This window comes from Populus trichocarpa, chromosome 8 (genome assembly GCF_000002775.5).
Source record: "Populus trichocarpa isolate Nisqually-1 chromosome 8, P.trichocarpa_v4.1, whole genome shotgun sequence".
NCBI classification, from domain to species: Eukaryota; Viridiplantae; Streptophyta; class Magnoliopsida; order Malpighiales; family Salicaceae; genus Populus; species Populus trichocarpa.
This window is the reverse complement of record NC_037292.2, coordinates 11,852,538-11,875,200: the sequence shown is the minus strand read 5'-3', so window position 1 is coordinate 11,875,200 and position 22,663 is coordinate 11,852,538. Positions and strand designations below refer to the sequence as shown.

At 34.9% G+C, this 22,663-nt stretch overlaps 3 protein-coding genes across 3 annotated transcripts; 1 reads left to right on the top strand and 2 right to left on the bottom strand.

Annotated features, from left to right (window-relative positions):
• Nucleotides 1–1,968: 1,968 nt before the first annotated feature.
• Nucleotides 1,969–5,300, top strand: LOC7480890 (uncharacterized). The gene is made up of 4 exons (XM_002312568.4): nt 1,969–2,426; nt 2,506–2,761; nt 3,764–3,916; nt 4,570–5,300. The coding sequence occupies exons 1-4, from the start codon at nt 2,229–2,231 to the stop codon at nt 5,259–5,261; spliced, it is 1,299 nt and encodes a 432-aa protein (XP_002312604.4). The 5' UTR covers nt 1,969–2,228; the 3' UTR covers nt 5,262–5,300.
• Nucleotides 5,301–8,875: 3,575 nt separating this feature from the next.
• LOC7480736 (plasmodesmata-located protein 2) lies at nt 8,876–11,268 on the bottom strand. The gene is made up of 3 exons (XM_002311659.4): nt 9,863–11,268; nt 9,324–9,437; nt 8,876–9,202 (listed from the first exon to the last, which is right to left on the bottom strand). The coding sequence occupies exons 1-3, from the start codon at nt 10,623–10,625 to the stop codon at nt 9,195–9,197; spliced, it is 885 nt and encodes a 294-aa protein (XP_002311695.1). The 5' UTR covers nt 10,626–11,268; the 3' UTR covers nt 8,876–9,194.
• A 1,433-nt stretch (nt 11,269–12,701) lies between these two features.
• LOC7480889 (pre-mRNA-processing factor 19 homolog 2) lies at nt 12,702–21,662 on the bottom strand. The gene is made up of 18 exons (XM_002311658.4): nt 21,491–21,662; nt 21,322–21,407; nt 20,736–20,807; nt 20,561–20,623; nt 19,932–20,018; nt 18,996–19,143; nt 18,788–18,909; nt 18,460–18,576; nt 17,474–17,569; nt 17,325–17,384; nt 16,013–16,087; nt 15,282–15,386; nt 14,442–14,558; nt 14,213–14,290; nt 14,029–14,125; nt 13,630–13,681; nt 13,285–13,355; nt 12,702–13,198 (listed from the first exon to the last, which is right to left on the bottom strand). Exons 1-18 carry the CDS (start codon nt 21,501–21,503, stop codon nt 13,083–13,085), a joined length of 1,575 nt encoding a protein of 524 aa, XP_002311694.1. The 5' UTR covers nt 21,504–21,662; the 3' UTR covers nt 12,702–13,082.
• Nucleotides 21,663–22,663: the final 1,001 nt, after the last annotated feature.

The following is a 22,663-nucleotide window of genomic DNA, read 5'->3' as shown; positions in this document are numbered from 1 at the left end:
TTTCAGCATATTAAACAATCTGAAAATATAAAAAAATTATTTAAAATAAAAAAAATTATTTTTTTTCAAAAATACTTTTAAAATACAAAAATAAACGGGCTCTTGGACCAGGTCAATTATGGTTTATAGCTTGGTCGATTTATCATAATAAAAAATCAATTTATATGAATTAGTTGAATAAATAATATTAATTAAATAAAATATTTAGTAATTTAAATTGACGTGAATGATACATAATATATTTGATGATATTTATGAAAACATAAAATAATTAAGTATTTTATTTTTATCCAAACTTAAATAAATGAATTTTCATAAATCATTGGTTTATCTAAGTATGAAATTCAATAGTTGGGAATTGAAAAATAGGTACAAAACTTATACCGAATGCCATAAGTATAAATTTCATAACATTTTCTATTTTTTTATATTAGTAATTGAAAAGAAATAGTTTATTATTTATATATATTGCAAGTGTTGGAGTATGTTTGAAATTGTAATATTGGTTTTTTATTAAAAAAAATGTTTTTAACTTGAGAAAATATTAAAATAATATATTTTTTTATTTTTTAAAATTTATTTTGATATCAGCACATTAAAACAATATGAAAATATAAAAAAATAATTTGAAGCAAAGAAAAAAATTTAAATTTTTTTAAAACACTTTTGAAACACAAAAAAAATAAGCTCTTGGATCAGGTCAGTTATGGTTTATAGCTTGGTCAATTTATTATAATAAAAAATCAATCTATATGAATTAATTGAATTTTTTGAATCAATAATATTAATTAAATAAAATATTTAGTAATTTAAATTGACGTATATGATACATAATATATTTGATAATATTTATGAAAACATAAAATATTTAAGTATTTTATTTTTATCCAAAATTAAATAAATGAATTTTCATAAATCACTGCTTTATCCAAGTATGAAATTCAATATGTTGTATATTTATATTTTTAGCCGATAAGTTCATTTGGAGATTTAAATTAATTAAATCTAAATCAAGTTTGATAGCTAAGATTAAATGTTACTCTATTTTAAAATTTTATTCTCTTCAAGAATCAACCTAAACACACAAAAACAAAATCTTAATATTCAGGATTTTTTTTGAAAAATAACATATTTGCTAAAAGTTTTGGGAGAATAACACATGTTAAAAATGTATTTGAAAAATAACATAATTTGAACACAATTATGTTTTAAAAAATTATTTTTATACATAACTACTATTTAGAATAATGGTCGGGTTTCAGAATGTGTTTTTGTACATAGTCGCTATTTCAAGGATAGTTGTTTAGTAATGTTTCAAAACACATTTATTTTACAATTTAATTAACCTAAACAAAAATCAACTAAAATTTTTATGAAAACCCAATAGTTAAAATATGGAATTCAAGATCAAATTGCTAAGAGAAAAAAAAAAGAGAGACAAGGTGACATAACATGAGAGAAAAATGAGGGAATAAAAAAAAGGAAAGGAAGAATGGATCACTTGAGACACACTCAGCTTCGTTTTTGACACATCTAGTATTATTAAAAAGACATCGATGAGATAATTCTAACTACATCTTAGAAAGATCTCGTAATTAACCCTAATCTAAGCCTAAATAAAACCTTTAACAAGTTAAGATCACATTTGATAGTCTTTCAAAGTATAGTTCGAATTATTTTGTCAAGATTTTTTTAAATGTATTCGGTGTGTCGGAAAAGGAGCTCAGGTGTGTCTTCATAATCCTTTTTTTTTTTCATTAGAACTTAAATTTTATTTTTTGACCATTAGTTCTTCATAAAAATTTAGATTAACTTTTTAAAATATATTAATTAAATCCAGAGAAACATAATTTTTAAAACATTTGTTATTGTGTTCAACACTATTTTCAAAAGCAGTTGTGTTTTTTTTTTTAATATGCATTAATTCCCAAAACTTTTATCAAAATGAACTAGAATTCAAAAATACCCAGTTTGTATCCCTTCTCCTCTCATCTTGTGACTCCTTTACAAGCCCAAGCAACCAAACTGGTGTTATCCACGAACTATTTCAATCCAAAACAGAACATCGTTAACTTCATCCAAACACAAGAAAGTAGAAACCCACTTCTCCATGAGCTGGGGGTTTAAGGACCGGCCTGTTGACATTTCAGTGAGATTTTAGGGTTTAAGATTCGTTGAATTCAAGATCTAATTTTAGGGGTCATCGTCATCATCTATCTCTTTGTAGGATGATGTGGCACAGAGCTAGGCTGATCTCCACCCGGCGACTCTGCACAGCAACACGGCGTTGTATAGACGACGAAGGCGACTGGTTCTACTCGTCTGAATGGTGGGGCACGTGCACTGACGGCCACACCGTTTTGCGTTCACCTTCCGATAAAGGAAACGGCATCGTGTCCGTCCTTGCGTATCCCTCTTCTAGACCCGTCAGTATCTCTATCTCTCTTCGTCTGTAAAAAACTCAAGTCTCTTTATTTATCTTGTATTTTGTTTTTGTTTTTGCAGAGTGAGGTTGAGTGGCGAGAAACAGAGAAATGGCTTGAACGAAGGTATGCAGAGGAGATACATAAGAATAACCATAAAGGAGAAGTAGGGGGAGGTTTTAGTATAATTGGGTATCAATGGCGGACACTTCATTTTAATGATGAAACACGACAGAGTGCTGTTAAAGTAATGGCTGCTTACCATCGACAACAATCACAACCTTCAGCTGCAGGCTCTATATTCCTAATGCAGCAGCCCCATTGTCTTGCTGTTCCATGTATGTTTCCTTTACCTGCATTCACTAAATCCCATTGCTTCAGTGGTTTAGTATAGTGCTTCTCATATAATAGTCTGATGCCATTGCATCAAAATTATAAACCCACTAACAGAATCAGTGGTTTAAATAGTTGGACCGCTGCAATCGACTTTTCTTTAAAAGATAGGGACCCTATATTTGTTGACATGCTAGTCAAATGACTTGATCGACTCTAATTTTGAATCAATAATCTTACCTTAGTGGCTTTCTCATCCCAACATATTGGTTCTGTTATATTTCTTATGTTATTGATACATTAGTGAGAGAAGTAAGCATTTCTGATTTTTGTGTATAGGCAGATATTTTGGATTTCAAGCTGTTTTGAGGTTTCACTTCTATGTCTGCTGTTTTGCTAGTAACTAACTACCAGATGAAGGACTTTTATGATCTATTTATTTGTTTCTTCATTAGACGGAGAAATAGGGATGGTTTTGTGGTGTGGGCAAGTCTAGATGCAAGATGGACCCTGTTGATTGAAATCCTCTTTTGTTATTATGGATCATGGATTTGGAAATGTTTATTGTTTTGTGCTAATTAATATAGTTTTGATCATTATCACTTACTATGCCACTGCTTCTGAAACGAATGGATGATATAGGTTTTATTGTTTTTTTAAATGGTGAAGCTCCTTAGTAAGTAGTAAACATCTTGTATGATGTAGCAATAACTCCCTGAACTGGGGTAACACTTCTGTTTACGGTTTTCCAGGCAGTTCATATGCAGAATAGCATGCTTCTCATTTGGATTTTGATGGGGTGGGGGTGGGGGAAACTATAGTCTGAGGTTCGTAGTCATTGTAATTGAAGATTGTCCATAGCATGTTTTTCATTGTTTCCACACTGTTTGTTAAATTAAATGGTGTTTATATCATATTACTGCTGATGCTTTAAGCCTTGTAATTAGCCCAAAAGGCCCTTTTCTTTTTAGTTGGCTAATTTTTTATTTATCTTTATCATTGTGTAGATTTGAAGAGTATGGTATCAGCTGGGTTGGCCACTATAGCATCCTGCAATAATGACATTGTGGATGCTATATATGGAAAGACAACAATCCGCATTTTATGCATTGGTCATGGTGGTGGAAGCTTACCATTGTTTTTGGCTACAAAAATCCAAGGTAGGAGATTGCCATTTCCTTGGTGCATGCTTCTCTGCTGTGCCTTTTTTAATTCTGGTAGAAGCCTTTTCTGTCATGGTTATAATGAATCACAAGAGTACTTCTCAAAATCTCTTCCCTGACAGATATAACTATATGGTATGGATTCTCACAATATAACCAACACCTGTCTAGTTTGTCTTGCAGAATGCATTGCAGGAGTATTGTGCTTTTTCTTTGTGTCTGAGTGTGTAGTGTTTAGGAGAGTCAAAATATAGAAGGAACTTTTGAGAAGGTGATAATGGAAATGAATGATCAAGAAAGAAGATTTGAAGCACGTGAGAATGAAATCCCAGCCATCTCATAATCTAACATAGACGCTGAGTAGTGCAAGGACTTTTTTTCTTTTTTAACGAGGCAATGAAGGTGAAATGCCTATTTTTTAGTATGATCTACCGTGGATGTGCTTATGATTTTTCACCGCCTGGAGCTGAGACATGAAAACCCAATTGTCTCAAGCAAGTGAAATTAATGTTCCTGTAGCATTTATACTGCACACCTCTTTAAAATTGTGCCACTTTATTGCTGTTGTTGTTTCTAGAAGACTGTTAATTCAAGATATGATTGATTGTGAATCCAGTACGAATGTGACTGAAATTATGTTCTCTCTTCAGGTGCTGTTGTTGACATAGTTGAAATTGATCCCGTTGTTATCTCTGCTTCAATTCGAGCAATGGGTTTTCCATCTTTCTCGGTTATGACCTCATCAGGTCAGCGTGCCTTGCCAAAGCCTAATCCCATTGATGAAGTGCTGTGGAAAGGCATCCATGAGAGACTTTGCCTCTATGAGGCAGATGCTGAGAACTTTGTTCTTAACACCAGTAATACGTATGACATGATATTCATTGATGCATATGATGGTGATGATATCTTCCCTTGCCAGCTTTGGGACCCGGATTCCCCTTTTCTCAAAGCTCTCAGTAACAGGCTGCACCCTGGACATGGAACCGTTGTAGTGAACATCCATTCTGATTCGGAAGTTTTAAGCGCAGATCCATCCATTTCACATTATTACCAGCAACTTTTGCCAATGGGAAAGCATGTTTCGAAAGTTTGCCGAGCATACAAGAGCGTTCTCGCAGGAAACGGAGAGGAAGGTTCTGGTTTGGGATTCACTGTTGCAGTCCCATGGGTATACAATACATCTCTGGTTGTATGCAGAGGTTCTGGGATGAATACTAGGCACTGCAGCAGGGATTTCATTATGAATGCTATCGTATCTAAATCTCGTGAGGTTGAAAATGTTCTGAACTTACCGTTCTCATTTTCTCAGTACATAAACAGAGGTTTTACACTCGTTGATTAATCATCAAATGGTTTGACATCAACTTTTATTTTTGTGATATTCAACGGTGCACTCTACGAATTCTGTTTTTTTCTTTTTTTAAAAAAAAAATTGACACTAACCCCTCAACCCTCTAAACTGAGCTCACTTTACCGATGCAGTTTACCAGTGATGTAATATACTCGAAGAGTTTCTATTATTTTCTCGTTGTGTTAGTGGACTACATGTCAACTGTATAGGTCATCTTCCAGCCAAAATCCAAAACCCACGCATAAAACCCGTCCCTTGACTTGTTTATTTTAATGGGGTCTGAAACTGAAGGCAAGAAGCGATTTGAGTATGGAGGCAGGAGTGCTGGCTAGGGTGGATGGAAGCATGGTAAAGAAGCAAGGGCTGTTCATGGCGAAGAAGCCGGCAAAGAGCACGGGAAAGGCGCGTGGATAACAGGGACAACGTTCATTGTCTTGGTGCTCCCTCTCCTCATCGCCATGGATCGCGAGTACCAACTTAACGAGCTCGATTTGCCAGAACGGAGCCTCCTCGGTGTCCCCATCCACAACTGAACTCGACACTCTTTCTTATTATATTTTTTATCGGGTTTTTGTACAAGCTACGAATTATCACAAAAGTAGAACACTACTATTCAGAAATTCATGACACAAGTTAACATCCACAGCAATCCTCTCCCTCTCCACCTCTCTCTTTTGCCGGTAACACATTCACAGCAATCACATAAGCTGATAAGGTCTAATTTCAGCAACATCCTATCCATCACCAAAGCCATGTTTGCTTCCCTTTGATATGCATTATGAAGAACATGATAGGAACTGTCACCACCCGACAACACCTGGCCCAAGTGGGATTGCCGCCACTGCAAAAAAATAATAAAAATCTGTGCAGCTCACTTTTTCAAAGGCAGTTCTCCTCCATCCCTATCATAGGAAGGGGTTAAATTTCTTTTATTCAAATATTTTCTTACACCTGTTATAATCATATATAAAGTTAAAGTCAAGTATTTAAAATTTTCCACTTTTTTATTTTTTAGTTTAATGTGGGTGTCCGAGTCAGTTTGCGCACCTCGACTAAATTTTCCACTTTTAATAGATAATTTGATGGAGTGTATAATCAAATTTCAGAACTTAAATTTAAATCTTAAACCCTAGAAAAAACTAAATAAAGCATAAAACTTTAATGAAAAATAACTCATTAACTGTTATATAATAGCAAAACTCTACCTCGCCTGTATAAAAAGAAAAAAACAAATTGAAATTAACTAAAAAAAATAAGTTAAATATAAGATTTTTTTAATGTTTTTATCCATTTCAATATCGATACGCTGTTTATATTTTAAATAAATCATGCTTAGGGTTCATGGCTGCCCCTCCCGGTTGATGCACTAAAAATAATAATAAAATTTTGTAAAAATATTTTCCATATCTAATCCAAGGATTTTCTTGACGTGATTATAGTAATCTATTTTATAATTTCCATATAAAAATTGAGTTTTAAATCTTATATTATCTATCTAATTCATAAACACATCTACAAACATTACACGTTATAATTTAAATCTTAAACTTTTCCAGCTATGTAAAAAACTTAAAAATATATTAAATTTTTTTTTAAAAAAAATACTTTCAAAACAGAGCTATGAGTGCATACAATCCCTGTGACGCAATAATATCACCCAAGACAGAAAACAAAAGATGGGAAAAGAAAAGATGGTGGAGTGGCAGTGTGGCACCCACCTTTGATCCGGCGACATGTCAATGGACCTCAGCTGTTTGAGTGCCAACTGAATATTGGTGATTTGCCTGACAACTTGACCAGTCATTGATGGCCCTTCTTCTATTCTATGATAAGGTGTACACAACTGTCAAGCGGAATTCTGAGGGAAATGTCGTTTTTCATAGTACAAATCCATATTCTTTAGGGTCTGATTGGAAAAATGGGTATAAATCATGTTTTTTTTTAAATTTGAAATTTATTCTTTCACTTAAAATAATTTTTTATATATATATATTTTAAAATTATTTTGATGTGATAAGATTAAAAATAATTTTTAAAAAATAAAAAAAAATTATTTTAATACATTTCTAAGTAAAAAACACTTTGAATCATTATTATTATCACAATCTCAATCACACTGAATAGGAGGTTCATGTTGTCTGGTTAGACTATTTTACTGTTGTGAGATGATGATTAAATTATTAAACAAAATTTAAAACGCAATCACAATAATATTTTATCAATTTAATTCTCAAACTTTATTTCTCCTTAATTACATTTTTTTATACTCTTAATTTATCAAAACTTGTCAAGAAGGGTCAAAATTGAAAAAGAGAGGACCAAGACGTAACAAAAAAGAAGAAGAAAGGCGGCAAATTAAAAATTATAGCAAAAGATTCACTTTGATATTTTTTTATTTTTATTTTAAACTAGCTTTTTATCCCTCAATATTTCATTAGGTTTTCATCCTTGAATATTTTAAAATTTTAATCCAACTTTAATTTGAGGTTATATAAGATGTTGGTTAGGTGTATAAGATGTTTTACGAGTATTTTGAATTAAAAATAAATTAAAAATTAAAAATTTAGATTAAAAAAAAAAACAATACCTTTATTTTTCAGCTTGGTACGGAATCTGAGAAACAAGAAGCAAAGCATCGATTGACTTTATTTTTTCCAAAAAAAAATAAAAACAAAGACTCACACGCGAGGTTATCAGTTCCTTCAATGCATGAGAAAATAATTTTTAAGATATTATTTTGCTTTCCGTCCAAAGACAAGCCACGTGTTGCGTGTAACACAATCTAGTCATAGTTGATAATCATTCAGTGAATTTATTTTGTCAAAATCTTTAAAATGATACCGATAATATTGTAGTCAGAACTCATCCTTTCTTTTTCTCTCTCCTCAAGTACACAATTTGTGCCATTCAAATTAGTTCGAGGAAGAGCGTATGGGTGCCGACTATAAGCTCTTTTTACAGCTCGACACCTACCTCTTAAAGGGTAACTTTTATTTTCCTTGAAAAGCTCGAAAAATTTGCGATTCATCTGTTCTCCTACCTTCATTTTACAACCCTACAGGCTCCAAAACAAGCTTAGATATTGTTGCATTGAATAAAAAAATAGCATGTTTGTTGTCATGGAAAGACAGCTTGCTATACATATTCCGAGGTGCTAACAATGTATGATAATTGCATCTAGCTGTCTCCTCCAGCACTCTTTTGTAAGGACTTGGGAGAAGGACCACCACACTAGATTGTCTCTATTTTATCAGCAGTTTAGTTGATTGGTTCATGCGAAATCTTACAGGAGGAGTTATCACCATTTAATAATCACAACAAAACTGTTCGGCATCATGCAAGAAAATGATGGTGTTTTTGAGTTTCCATTTTTTGTAACCAACCCGAGGCTCTACATCAAATCGCCTACATCTTCTAGGCAATATCATAGCTAATCCAGGCCGAGAAAGAGATGAGAAGAGAAGAAATACATCTGTGAGGGTCATCAGCATGTTAGAGAAGGAGAAAAGGAAGGTAAGTGACTACTTTGTAAAAAGCATAAAGCAGAAGGGGATGGGGATGCATTGATCTGGAGAGGAGGGGGAAAGAGACAAACATCCACACGCTGTACAAAAAATAAAGGCCAAAACCCTTTAATTCAACTCTCCTCTGTCATCCATTCAAATTGACAAGCAATTCATTCTGCTATATGCTTTCACCTTTGTGAAACAACTTCAAGCCCTAGTTACTTCCAGTCCAAGATATACTGCCTTACCAGGCTGTGCCAACAGGCACACATTTGCCATTTCTATCCTATCTTTTCTTCATCAAAATTGGTCCACCACAAAACCCCATTTATACTATTGAAAGAAATGAAAATGTAGAAAGAATCCACCTCGAGGAAATATGATTGCTTGCCTCCTCTTTAAGTTCCATCTCTTTCTCTTAAAAATCTGCACAAGATAGTATACTCCAACCATATCAGCATTGAAAGGAAAAAAGAGATTATTACCAATGAAATGCAGAGTATTATCCTATCTCACATCATATTCATCAAAGTGCAAAAAAGCATACCATCATGTTTCTTCAGCAAACCTCTTGCAAACAATAAGCAAATGACCAAGAACCCAACACCAGCTGCCCCTCCTACTATAACGGCCACTGTCTTCCCTGTATTTTGCCCTGTCCCTACATCCATCACAAATCAACTTCTCTATTATATACATCTCCCAGGCCAATTAAAATAAACCACTTTCAAACACATTGATAAGATACCGGACAATCTTCACACAAGATAATCATATATTAATTCCAGTAGATAGAGACCCAATAATCTATTAAAAATGGACTTTTTTTAACAGTGGAGTGGGAAGAAAAGGGGAGAAAGATCCAGCAACCCTAACCATATACTGATTGCAATAGATTAAGAGACTCGACAATATATTGAAAAAAAAAAAAAACTTTTTTACAGGGAAATAGAACCGGTTAGGAAACAGGATGAATCAACAATCCAGTAAAGCAAACCATCACCAAAACGAGTATTACTTACTAACTAGATAAAAAGCAGAAAACTTCTCTCTAGATTTCCTAAAAATTCCATTTCAGTACTCAACCTGATGAAAATGAATTGGAAGACGAGGAAGAAGATGATGATCTCCTGGGCACCCCATTTGGATAATAACTGTAACTAATAAAGCATTTATGCAGATAGATTTGGCCTGAAATAGAGTTCCCACACTCAACTTGAGCTCTCTGAACAGCAGTTTTCACACACTCGCCACAATCTGAATCTCCAACATCACCCTCGCACTGCCCCAAAACATACATAGATTGGTAGTTGGTGGCGTAGAAGCCATGGCTACTAACCACACCATTTTGCATCACCGAAAAGGCAGTATCTCTTCTCTCTTCAAACCCACTTCCTGCCACATTTGTAGCCCCACAAGTCTTGTACAGCATTTCCATACCTGAAATTTGTGTGAAGCCAGCAACTTCATACAAAATGTAGCATCCATAAAGCTGGATTCTTGCAGCTATTGTTTTGCCACAGAGTTTGTCTGTTAAAACTGGAAGTTTGCTGACACAGTTGTAGCAGTCAGTATTACTAAGGTCTCCCCTGCATTGAAAGAGACCAGTTATGGTTGTTTGGCCAGTCCCGGTGGTGGTCTTAAAGAACTTGGTTTTGGTGGACTGGGAGACTAAAGAGCCAAAAAGGGCAGAGATGGCTTGTGAATAGACACCATTTGGATCTTGAAAAGCTTGCTTCGCACAACCCTTGTAGACCAAGGTGCTGTAATCAAGGGCAGACTGAGAAAGATTGACAGAGAGAAGACAGAGAAAGAAGAAGCAAGAAAAAGGTTTCAAGGGAAAACCCATTTGGGAAATGGCCGAAATGGATCAAATCATGACAGGTTTTGGAAGGAGGATTTGAGAAATGGGTTCTGACTAAAACAGAACAGTAGGAGGAAAATGAAGGAGTTGTGTTGGGTTCTGCCTGTGCTTTGAATTGCTCAAAAAAACTGTCTTTCGGGTTTTGGTTTTAGTTTTCTGGTGTTTGTGATTCACTTTACTTCTTTTTCTCTGTATATGTGCAGAGTCAGAGAGCTGGAGCGGTCTCTTTTCTCTCTCACCTCTCCCCACTACTAGTACACTGTCCAATACCAATAGAAGTTAAAAAAAGAAAAGCACTCACTCTACAATTTCATCGGAATGGTAAGCAGTAAGTACCAATCTTAAGTATTCTTTGTTGTCTTTGAAGAGAATGAGAACAAAATCGGTTTAAAACAAGATAATTATTTTTTAAAGGTGCAAGAAGCTACAAAATATTCTCTTCCATGAAAGGCGTGGAGGGCATGAATGTAAGTAAAGGGATCTGGGTTAGGAAAGGGCATGAAGTTTGACTGAGGAACATCATACACGAGCCAGGGTTTGGATTTTGAATGCAGCAGTAACTCATTTAATTTTCATGTGCTGGTCATGAGGATTGAATTGAAGTCCAAGTAACTGGTTGTTCTTTGAAAAAAGTGGAGGAGCCTGGCAAGAATTTATAACTTTCAAGGAAAGCATATGACAAAATCTAAGACAATTTTCGTATCATTAATTCTGGCCGAAAGCGATTGTTTTGTGATTTGCAACAGGGAATTTGTCATCAAACTATGAAATGTTGTAAAAGTAAACTTAGTTATATAAGAGAAAATCACCAAATAAAAATTTCAACACTTTATTTAATTAATTCAAATGACTCAAACAGTTTGCTTCAGCGTTAAAAATAATATACCAACCTAAACTCCTATTATATGTTTTTTATACGTTGACATTCAGTTTTCAACCACTATTATTAAATCTAAATTAATTTACTGGGTTAATTTAATACTCGATTAATTTATTTTTAGATGAATCAAGTAACGACTCAATTAAAAAAAATTAAAAAAAATGTTTCGACTAACTTAACTAACCCATGTAAACCTGGAATCGAGTTGAATAACTATATTTCCAACCCAGAATTGATGAATTATAAATATAGAAGCGGTATCTAATTTCCCCATATTGTGATTCATGAACTTTGTTTGGAAAACAAATTCTCCCACCTACCAATCAAAAACCTGTACGTTAAAGAGGAAGGGATAGCGGGAGGGGGGACCCGACAGAACCCACTGAGGACGAGGCGCTTTTGGACACAAACACATGTAAAGTTGTCCACGCATCCACACACACACCGCACCGTCTCTTTAGTTTTTCCTTTCCACCGACGAACTACTAAATTAATATTTCTTAATATATATATATATATATATATATATATATACCGTCCCTTCCATATGTTTATACTGTGATGAACAAACATCCTAAATCCCAGTAATATAAGTGTTTGTGTCTACAGGGCTTACAGCTGTGGCTTACTTTTCCATAATTGGGTGACCAGGAGGGCTGCGCAGGTGCAATCAGAGTTGGATAAATGACTCGCGTTCCTGGAAGCATCTACTGAAAAAACACAAGAATCGTAGGAGCAGACATTTTCGACTTTCTGAGATTTTATTTCTTCTTTATGATGATATATTCTTGCTGCTGCTTTGGGGGTTCACACATTCATCAAAATACCATACCTGATACGAGGCAGGCTATGGAAGCTTCTTAATTAGTTTGTGATCTCATTCTTTATTCTTTGGATCATGGAGCCCTCAATTTATCTGAAGTTTGAATCCTGAGGATCATGTCTGCAATTTCTGTGAATAAAGCATGAGAAATCTGCTGGTTGACGTTGTTTCCTCAAACACGTTTGCATGGCTGGCAAGTTAAGCTTGGGTGGCAAGGAACAACAGAGTAATTTTTAACAAATTTGAAAGATTATACACTTCAGTAAAGCACTATTGAGATGGAAAAGGGGGGATTTTGAAGGATGCTTGTCAACTTACCAGGGCAGCAGAGCTAAGGTCAGTCAATTAGCATGGCAGATGCGAACACAATTGAACTACTACATTTTACTACAGTGAATCAAATACAAATCTCAAAAGGTTATCCATATTCCATCCCTCAAAGATGAGCACTTAACAAGTATCAAGTGTCCCCCAAACACCTCACTGTGTAGATTAATGGTCTGGAAGTTCCAATGACAACATGAATACAAAATGACTGGCTGTAGTAGTAGCTCGAATTTAAGTTCTTCAAATCCCAGACAACCACCCTGCTCCATGTCTGGAAATTGCATAAAGTGTTGGCACCGCATAATTAAACAACTCAGTCTATTGTTTTGCTGCGCCAGCCCAGTAAAAGCTGTGGCAACAACTGCAGAAATCCATGAACTCAACTCTCCGAATCAGGCAACTTAAAGGTGCATCATGACTCCAATGGAGCTTCATCCCCAGGCAGGCCAAATACCCGGAGGTTGCGATCCATTGATCCCACAGCTATGTAATTGGCATCTGGACCAAATTTTAAGCAAGTTGCTCTTCCTGCAAACGAGTAGAATAATAGAGCATCTGTCAGTCCAACAAACATGGGAAGCAACATGTAATGATAGCAAGAGAAGGAGAAAAACCTGTTCCGGACAAATCAGGAAGAGTTTTGATACAATTCCAGTCTGCTTTAACACTGCCAACTTGGTAAACTCTGCGCAAGTACAAGAAACAAAATTAGACGATATAAATATAAGAGTTTACAGGATATTGCAGAAAACAAAATCATAATAGCTCTTCTGAAAAGGCTTCAAAGAATGTTCTTGCAACGAAGAAACAAATTTATTAGCATTATCAGAAAAACTTTATGCACAACCCAGAACATTTTGTTAAGTAAAAAGGCAGAGCTGTTATCCAACTTCAGACGGACAATTCTTAAAAATCCATTAAAAACTACTAGATATTTGAAGAGCCATAAGAGACAGCACCTTATATCTGATCCTGCAATTCCAAGGTAAGATCCACTGTGGTCGAATTCCACTGCCATAACAAAAAAAGGAACACCATTACATCTTCCTTCACAATAAAAAAAAAAAATTGCATATTGCAGTGGAACAAGATTGCCCAACCCGAGCACTAAAAAGGTCAACAACAGGCTTAAAAAATAAATAAAAAAGAGAAGAAAGAAAGAATTCCACATAGACGAGCTTTAAGTTTTTAAAACCACTTTACACAGTATTCATCATAGCAAGTATTACTTGTCAGGTAATGGAAAACAGGTTGACTAGGGCGGTACCATACAAAGTCATAGGAACTATTGCTGCAGCCACTAGCCATGAATTGCAACACATATAAATAAGGAAAAGCATAACCATAGCAATACACACCAGAGTTTGTAGGTGTATCAGAATCATATAGATTGAGTGTCCGGAAGTTTTTCAATTTCCGCAGATCCCACAGCTTAACACTATCATGGGCGGCAGTCTGTCCAGTACAAACATTAAATAAGATCATAGCATGTCAGATCATCCATCATTGCATGTTTTGTTCAGAAAAAAACATGATACTTACAGCCAGGAAATATCCATTTTCTGAGAAAGATATTGCTGTTACGGGCCCAACATGACCTTCGAATTTTGCAACATTGGCCTGCATATAAACAAAAAACAAAAGAAAAGTAAAACTTCAAATATTTTTAATTAAATCAACAAATGAAGGTTTTATTTGGTACATGTCTGCCTTCTACACGCTGCACTTTGAAAAGGTAATAAACACAACAATTACAATAGTGATTGTGTACCTGACTTTTTACATCCCAGATTTTAACAACTGCTTCTGAAGTGCCTGTTCCAAGGATGAGACCATCAGGATGAAAGGCAGCAGATGTATAGCCATCAGTTTTGGAAGTGTCAGCAACCTGCAAAATTGATCATTATATAGTTCATCCAGAAACAGATCCAACAGACACAAGGGAATTTTCATGTTAAAAATTGAAATAAAAACTATAAAGTTTAGAAAATTAACATGACTGAAACATTTAGAAACCTTGTCTGAAAGAGGAGATTTTAACGAAACTGAACTTTGTAATTGATAACTAGAGCCTGAAGAAAAATTTACCGCAATACAGAAGAAACTACTCCAGAGTCATACAATACAAAAACATACTCCACCATTCACTACCTATGTCTGATCTTAATTCCTTTTAAATATGCCTCTTTTTACATTTTGAACATGTAAAAATGCATCATAAAAAGAGAATAATGGGCATCTGAACATTAATTTATTGTTAAATTGTCAGCGTTAACAAGTATTATGGAAAACAAAAAAAAAATGAAATAGACCACAAGCATGTGATAGAAGGATTCAATTCTTTGAATTTAGATAAAATTGTTAATTGTTCCTGAACTTCATGGATTCTATCTGCAGGTCCATTATATTAAATGGAACACAATGACCAGTCATAAAAGTGAAAATCTCAGATCAGGAGATAAATTAATATATTTTGGCATTTAATTTGTCTTCAATCAATCTTCATACATAACTCACAAATCAGGAAAAAAATTGAAAAGGACTCCTGTGAATGTGTGCAAGACACACGTAAGAGCGCGCGCACAAAAAAACAGAGAGAGGGGGGGAGGACCTGAGTCATGCATAAACCAGAGGAGAGATCGTAGAAGCACCATGTATTGTCAAGAGAAGCAGTCACGAAGTAGTTATTCGTTGCATGAACAGTGACAGCTTGCACCTGACAGAATTTGTAAGCATACAAGTATTATATAATAAAAAAATGGCGAAGCAAAATATGGTGAAGCAATGGCACCACCTTGTAGGGAAAGCAGATGCTTTTCCTTAATTCAATTTGATTGGTCACAGAATGAACCCTTTGTAGGCATAAACTAGTTGTGACAATTTAATTCACAAGATGAAAACATTAAATGGATGAGTTATTTGTTTAACCACTGCTTTGCAATTTTCATTCGGTGTACAAGGCATGCATGAAATGCAGCACACGATGAATCTTGCTTGGGTCCATGGCCTCAAGCTTGCATATTAGAGAATTTCATTTGAGCTACCCTCAAATGTGGACATGTAAAGGGAAGAGACATGGAAAAAAGGAATTTATTTGATACTGGCCCGATTCCAAAGCTATCTAAAGTAAATCTAAAAAGGCCCCATTACCAAAAGTCATCTATCTTCCATTCTATTTAACATAAACCTAAGCATTGGACTTTATTAAAACAAGTATCCATCTAGAATATGCCTAGATTTATCAAAACAGAACCAATATTAGGAATTTATATCCACAAGATCAGGCTAACAATCAGCCACTGGTTATGAAACAAGATCAATGTGGTTTTGAAAGGTAATTACCTCCGCAGTATGATCCTTTAGGATATGTCTGCAATCATAGTTGCCATCTTCAGATCCTTGCCACACACGAATGGTCTGCAGCATTTTGAAAACAAATTAAATCCTTGATGAATGCCTAGGAACACTAAATTAAGAATGGTTACTTATGGATGAGATGATCCAACTGCCAGAAATTCAGTTCTTTAATGGGAGAAAAAGAAATTAGAAATGGAAAGGGTGACAGAAAAGAAAGCAATAGCTCGTCAAAAAAGTCCAGTTTCATCATAAGGTAAGCAAAAGGATTCACTATAGCTCCACATAGAACAAGTTTGAAGATCGCAATGGACATAGTTTCGCGATTTAATCCTTTACTAAATAAAATCCATAACCATGATGCCAGCAACCTTATTTGTAGGAGATCCAATTCCACACCAGCAATTGCTTCCACATCCACTACCTCTAAATGACACAAAATCACTGTTCAAGATAAAAATTCCTTCCCTAAAAAAGGGCATATTGCAATTACATTCCCATGGTCCAATCTGAACCCCTTTTTTCTTAAAGAAACCTCACAGTGCTTTCCTATAATTACAGACTGATGATTGCTGATGAGTTAATCCTACATAAAGAAGATTATATTGCAATACTTCTGGAAGTTCTGGCAAATGGCACCTTAACTCCAGTACTAGTTTTGAAAAGATCTAAATCCTTTCAGTTGAGGCTTAGAGATTATTCAAACAGATCAGTCCACCAGCTATCCTCCAAATACATCTTCATTTCTAAACTAGAGCGAACAAGAAATCACTCTTGTAGTAACTATTATCTCAATCAGTGGTCTTTTTTACTGCAGCAATATAAAAATCTTGTCGAAAGGTATCGGATTGTTAAGCTGGATTTAATGGTTAAATGTTAAGACCTTAAATACATGGTCAAGTTATCCCTTCCAACTTGTGCAAAGAATGAGAGAGAGCAACTGCAACAAATCAGCTCCTGAAAGATGATTATGACAGCCAACCTGGATGGTTTCAACTCTCTTCTACTCCCATTGTTTCAATTTTAATGCCTAGATCAATACATTTTAGAAACTGCATACTTTTGTTAATAGTTCTGTCGAATGCTTTTGTTTCTCATAAACAGCATGATTTTTTTAGGTTCTATAATTCATAGCCACAACTGACAGGTCAAAAAATACTTTGGGACACACCAAAGGAATGTTGGGACATAAACATGAGATGATGGGTAAGTTTCTATGTGAGTTTACCAAGCTGGGGGAGGGGCACAACAACAGTAAATAATAAGTTTTTTTAAGCCCACCAAATTGAACGGTGCTTACCTTATCTGCTGATCCAGTTAAGAAAAATTCACCCTCGGCTACAAATTTCACACTAGTAACCTACAGCAAAAATGATGTTACAAGCCATAAGTTTCACTCAATAGCATTGATGCAGCATGAAGCAGAAATAAATAAAGTAAGATAACAACCTTCTTTGAGTGACCACTGAGTGTAGATACAATCTGTCCTGATAGCCGATCAAAGACTACAGCAGTTGCATCAACCCCTCCAGTAGCAATGATATCCTGAAGACCAGAGAGAAAAGGTGCATCAATCGCCACAAATCATCAAGTGAGCAAAGCTATCTGGCCCATTAATTTTAGTTTTTCTCCCACAAGAGAGCTAAAAATTGTTGCAACTTTAGACAACATTTAGATGATATAAACTCGAAACAAGCTCCTGTCATCCACTCCCGACATAAGATACAAAGTGTTATGAGAAGAGCCAAACAAAGAAAATCCCATGTCTGATATCTTAATGAAGCAAAACCCTTAACATACTAAAGCATGAACACTGGCATGAGAAAACAGATGGGAGAGCCTTTTCTAGAAAACATGCATAAGCCACCTCCATAAAACCACTTTAATTTTTATATTTGCATGCTTTGATCTCCCGCTTTATGATTTAATTTATACCTTTCATCAGTCATTAAGATGCAGTTTTGGGAAATTTTTGCAACGTCATAGACTCATAATCAAATATGCTACAAGCAGCAATTTATGCAACATTATATTCAAGTACAAGACAAGAGCAGCACAATGCAGCAACTAAATTGAAAGTGGCCTAAATTTGACGTACAAGTGAATAGTCACACAAAGTGAGGACATTTTCCACAACATTCAGAATACAGAACAGTGCATGACTAAATGCAACTTGGAAACTATTTGCTTATTAAAATCTTCTAAACAAAACAAGAGCAGCACAAATGCGGTAACTAAATTGAAAGTGGCCTAAATTTGACGTACAAGTGAATAGTCACACAAAGTGAGGACAGTTTCCACAAAATTCAGAAAACAGAACAGTGCATGACTAAATGCAACTTGGAAACTATTTGCTTATAAAAATCTTCTAAACAAGCAAACCCGGCGAATATGTAAAATTCACCAACTGTATCAGTGTGTATAGATTTTCTTACCTTGGAATATTGGATATCAATAGATAAGATGCCCGGCTTGCTAGTTTTGTGAAGTGGATGGCTAGAAAGTTGGGTGTACCTCTCTAGAGCACCAATAGGAGCCAATGTTGGAGGAATCTAACAGTGAAAAGGGGAAGAGAAAGACAAGCATCAAATCAGTCAAGCAGCACATACAAAACAAGAGGCTGTAACTTCATTCATTCCTTATACTCTTTACTAAATCATGCAACGAGATATGATTTCCAAAACGATTCAACCAAAATAGAGTATCTAAATCCACAATCTACCAACAAAAATTAAGTAGTCCTACATTAACATGAATCAATACCTGCCGCTTTTTCCGCTGTTGTGAAAGAGTTGCATTACAGTCTGTAAGCTCTGTAATGATGCTAGCAGAAATTCCAGGTCGTACTCTCTTCCCAGGTTGACCCAAATCATCATCCTCGGCAGCTATGGTGATTCCAACATAACTTAAATACATATTGATAAGAAACTTTAGAAAAACTGAAAAACCAAAAAGGATAGAAGAGAAAAACCTCGTTTTCCATTGCTAAGAACTGAAGCATTTTCTGTAACAGCTTCTGATGCAGACATGGGTATCTGCCTCTCAGCTTGTGCAAGCAATGACCTTGCTTCATCTCTTTCTTTTTTAAGTCTTGCAATTACACGACAAGCAGCATCATGCTGCCAAAATAAGAAACAACACAACCAGAGTCCATGTACTGGATAAGTAAAGTATGCAAGTGCTAATATCAATAATCCAACCTACAATGTTTTTTCAACCAATGAAAAGAAAAAAAAAAAAAAGATAAAAGAGAAACTAGAACTAGCGTAAAAACTTTAGGATTGAGCCTATGAAAAAGCAAGAACATGGAAATTAGGATTGGACCAGTACGAAAGCTAATGTGGAGTATAAAAAAATTGAAAATAAAATTTCAAAATACAATTTAACTTCCAGGGTCTTAGATGATAACATTTATGCAAAATGTTGGGGGTGCAGCAATTTCAATAGTTCCAAATCCTTTGCAGAAAGGAGGCAGCTTCAAATTGGGAAGAATAAACAGACCATTCTACCACAACAATAGACCTCACTGAAATAGAGCCTTCATGTTAACAGGCAATGTTATAACTCTCTAGATCAGTAAAGAAAAAGGAAATTTCCATTTCGGTTGAAAGTCATATCAAAAGCCACCACTGGATCAGTAAGAACACTGATACATTGCTAATTTCACATACAACAAGGATTAAGGGTTCGTGATCATTGTGAAGATGAAACAATAATAAACCAAACGAGATTAAAATGAAGCCAAGTGAAAAAGTAAGCAACAATATTTTTAAACAACGCTCAAATAACAAAAATTAAATAATAGATGCAAAAAATACAAATCAGCATTTGCAGTTAAGATGATATACCAAACATGCCCTGTCAAAAGCACAGCATATTAGTAAGCATTTAATGATGAGGCTATTACCTGGTATAATGCATGACTTAGCTCTTGCCTTGCTGTATGTAATTGTTGCTCCAATGCAAAGTTGGACAACATTAGGCCATCCCATTCCTGCAATTAGATCAAGAAAGAATTTACAAACAAAATCAAATGAAAACATATTAGTAAAATAAGCTCAATTAAAGAGTGTAACTAAGCCACCATGATAATTAGCACTTGTTAATGAACAAATTAAAGGCACTAAAGGATTCCCTAGTGAAAAAATTTAGTCATCTAAGAATGGAGTAGATGAGGAAATTAAAACATTTCAAGGAGAACAAATATGGCAGTCGTACATGATTGAACTCTAGGGAAGCTTAAAATCTATACTGTAAAGGATAAAGAACATGACATTTGATAGAACCAGGAATGGAGGCTTATCAACGTCATAGCAATAATTTGAGGAGAACTAGATGGAGGCAAGCATCCCTCTCAAATATGTTACAAGTAAAACAGTTAATTATTTGAAGCCTTATAACTTGAAAAGTGAAGAAATACAGAGAAGAGTTTACAACTTTACAGTGACACCTATCTTAATGCCACACTATTATTATCATGTGAAGCTAGAAGTTAGAAAGTCAACAAAAAGGGTATCATATGGTTGATAAACATACATTCTGGAACATCCCAAGCATCCCAGGGATGCTAGCAGTCTGTACAGTTCTCGGCTTCACGATCTACAAGAAATCCAAAAAAAAACTAATCAAGTATAGAAAATGGTTGATGCTGCAACAGTGGGATATAAAGACTTCAATAACAATCAAAACAAAGAACTAGAAATAAACATACTTTGCCTGTTTTGACTGGAACAATATCATCCATGGTAAGTGGTTCCCCGGTAATTGGGCATTTTCCATATTCCTGATTAGAAAATAAACAACAATGCAAGCTTTATCAAGCGTAATACCAAGTTTCCTGAAAAGAAACTTTATAGATCAGTGCAGTTCAAAGTGAAGCTCAATTTTATAGATTCGGCAAACAAAAAACAGCCGTAGGCAACAAAAGCTACACCTCCCTCCCTCCTGTTATACAAGGAACTTGTTCTTGCACGTCCGAAAAGATTTGGAAAGACACGAAAATCCTAAATAAATCTTGGCTAGTTTTTTTGTCACCTCAGTGTTGCAAACCCTAACCTTTGCAATTTTTAATACTTCCTCGGTAATTACACAAAATAACCAACACAAGTAGCTTCAACAATTTCATTGATGACGCTGTTAGCCTATAACATCTCGCCCGTTTATTCAAGCATACAAAAAAAAATATCAAAATCTCTGTTGCTCTACCAATACTCTAAGAAGCCAAAAAGCAAAACCCTAAAGAGCTAGAAGCTAAAACCCTAGAATTTAAAAAACAAAACAAAAAAAGCAAAATATACCGATATGTGTCTCTCGATTAAGCGCTTCTCATATAAAAGCCCAGACTTCTTCGAAACGACGGGCTGTTCCGGAACCTCGCCGGATACTGTCCGGAAAAAAAACAGAGATCGATAAGAAACTACAGAAGATAAAAGAAAAACAAAGTTATCAAGAAAGCGAGAAACTTACTTGAGCAATGCATTGTGGACAGAGAGGTTAGGGTTTATCTGGCGACTGGCTAGAGCTACAGCTTAATTAAGTAAAATGAAAGATTATTAGGGGGAAAATTGAGCAGCAGCAGCAGCTGGAGCAAGAAAGAGGCAGGACTTTAATTGCTAGCTAGGGACTGTAATATCTGTTCTGTGTGTAGGGATAGAAGACCGACCGATCTAAGTGAAGGGGTTGGGTTTTTGGCCCATTAATGAGTTTCTCATGGCCCAATTTGTTTTTGTAACCCATTCACCATATGATGGCCGTATTTTTATTATTAAAATTTGATTTGAATTTTCTGAATTTTTTTTAAAATAATATTATTTTAGTTTTTTTAAATAAAAATCTTGAAACGAGACCAACTTTTTTTTAACTATAATTAACCTACCCAACCTGAAATAACTGGAGCCTTATAACAGGTTTTTGTAGTTATTTATTATTATTATTATTATTAATATGAATGTTCGAACCAGTTTATATATACCTTGATTAATTTTACAGTTTCTGAAGTTAACGATCATGTAAGTTTTCAATAACCCTGAGATTTATGGGATTCGAACTTATAATTTCTAAAAAACAAATTTAAAACCCGACTAGTTGAGTTGTATCTATCGGGATTGAGTAGTCACGTTTTTATTCATGTAGATTGTAGATAGAGACGCATATTTTATATGCCTATTCTTATAAATAGATAGGGCTTTACCCACGTCAGGATGAACATCTTTGGGAAACATGATGAATTTGTAATGTACATCTGAGAGATTCCAAAGTTATTCAGATTTCGATCGGTTCAATATTACTGATAAGCTAAAATATATCCCCCAACAAATTTGATCCTCTCTGTACATATAATAAAAATTACTGCTTGTAATTTGAATTTCAGAATCCTTAGAATTAATGTTTTAGTTCTGATTAGAACTTAAAGCAGAGGAAAAACAATATAGATAAGGAAACCTTGAATTAGATGCTAATCACTTGCCATGGCCTGCAAAGTTTTATATACCCTCCTCTCATCCTGTCACGAGTCATGGCTCTGCTTTGTGTGGAGGACCCAGTTCCCCACATGCCTGATATATACACAGTAGAATCTGCACTCTTAACTTTAGCTGCACCAAATCGAATTTCTTAAGATTTTATGCGATAACAGACATG

Excerpts from the sequence above, each read along its gene's own strand:
- LOC7480890 (XM_002312568.4), top strand. The coding sequence starts at position 2,229 with ATGATGTGGCACAGAGCTAGGCTGATCTCCACCCGGCGACTCTGCACA. Across the intron at positions 2,762-3,763 it reads CCATTGTCTTGCTGTTCCAT|ATTTGAAGAGTATGGTATCA; the intron begins GTATGTTTCCTT and ends ATCATTGTGTAG. Across the intron at positions 3,917-4,569 it reads TTTGGCTACAAAAATCCAAG|GTGCTGTTGTTGACATAGTT; the intron begins GTAGGAGATTGC and ends TTCTCTCTTCAG.
- LOC7480736 (XM_002311659.4), bottom strand. The coding sequence starts at position 10,625 with ATGGGTTTTCCCTTGAAACCTTTTTCTTGCTTCTTCTTTCTCTGTCTT. Across the intron at positions 9,438-9,862 it reads TTCCAATTCATTTTCATCAG|GGACAGGGCAAAATACAGGG; the intron begins GTTGAGTACTGA and ends TGATGGATGTAG.
- LOC7480889 (XM_002311658.4), bottom strand. Across the intron at positions 17,385-17,473 it reads TCAGTGGTCACTCAAAGAAG|GTTACTAGTGTGAAATTTGT; the intron begins GTTGTTATCTTA and ends TTTTTGCTGTAG. Across the intron at positions 13,682-14,028 it reads TGATACACCTACAAACTCTG|TGGAATTCGACCACAGTGGA; the intron begins GTGTGTATTGCT and ends TTGTTATGGCAG.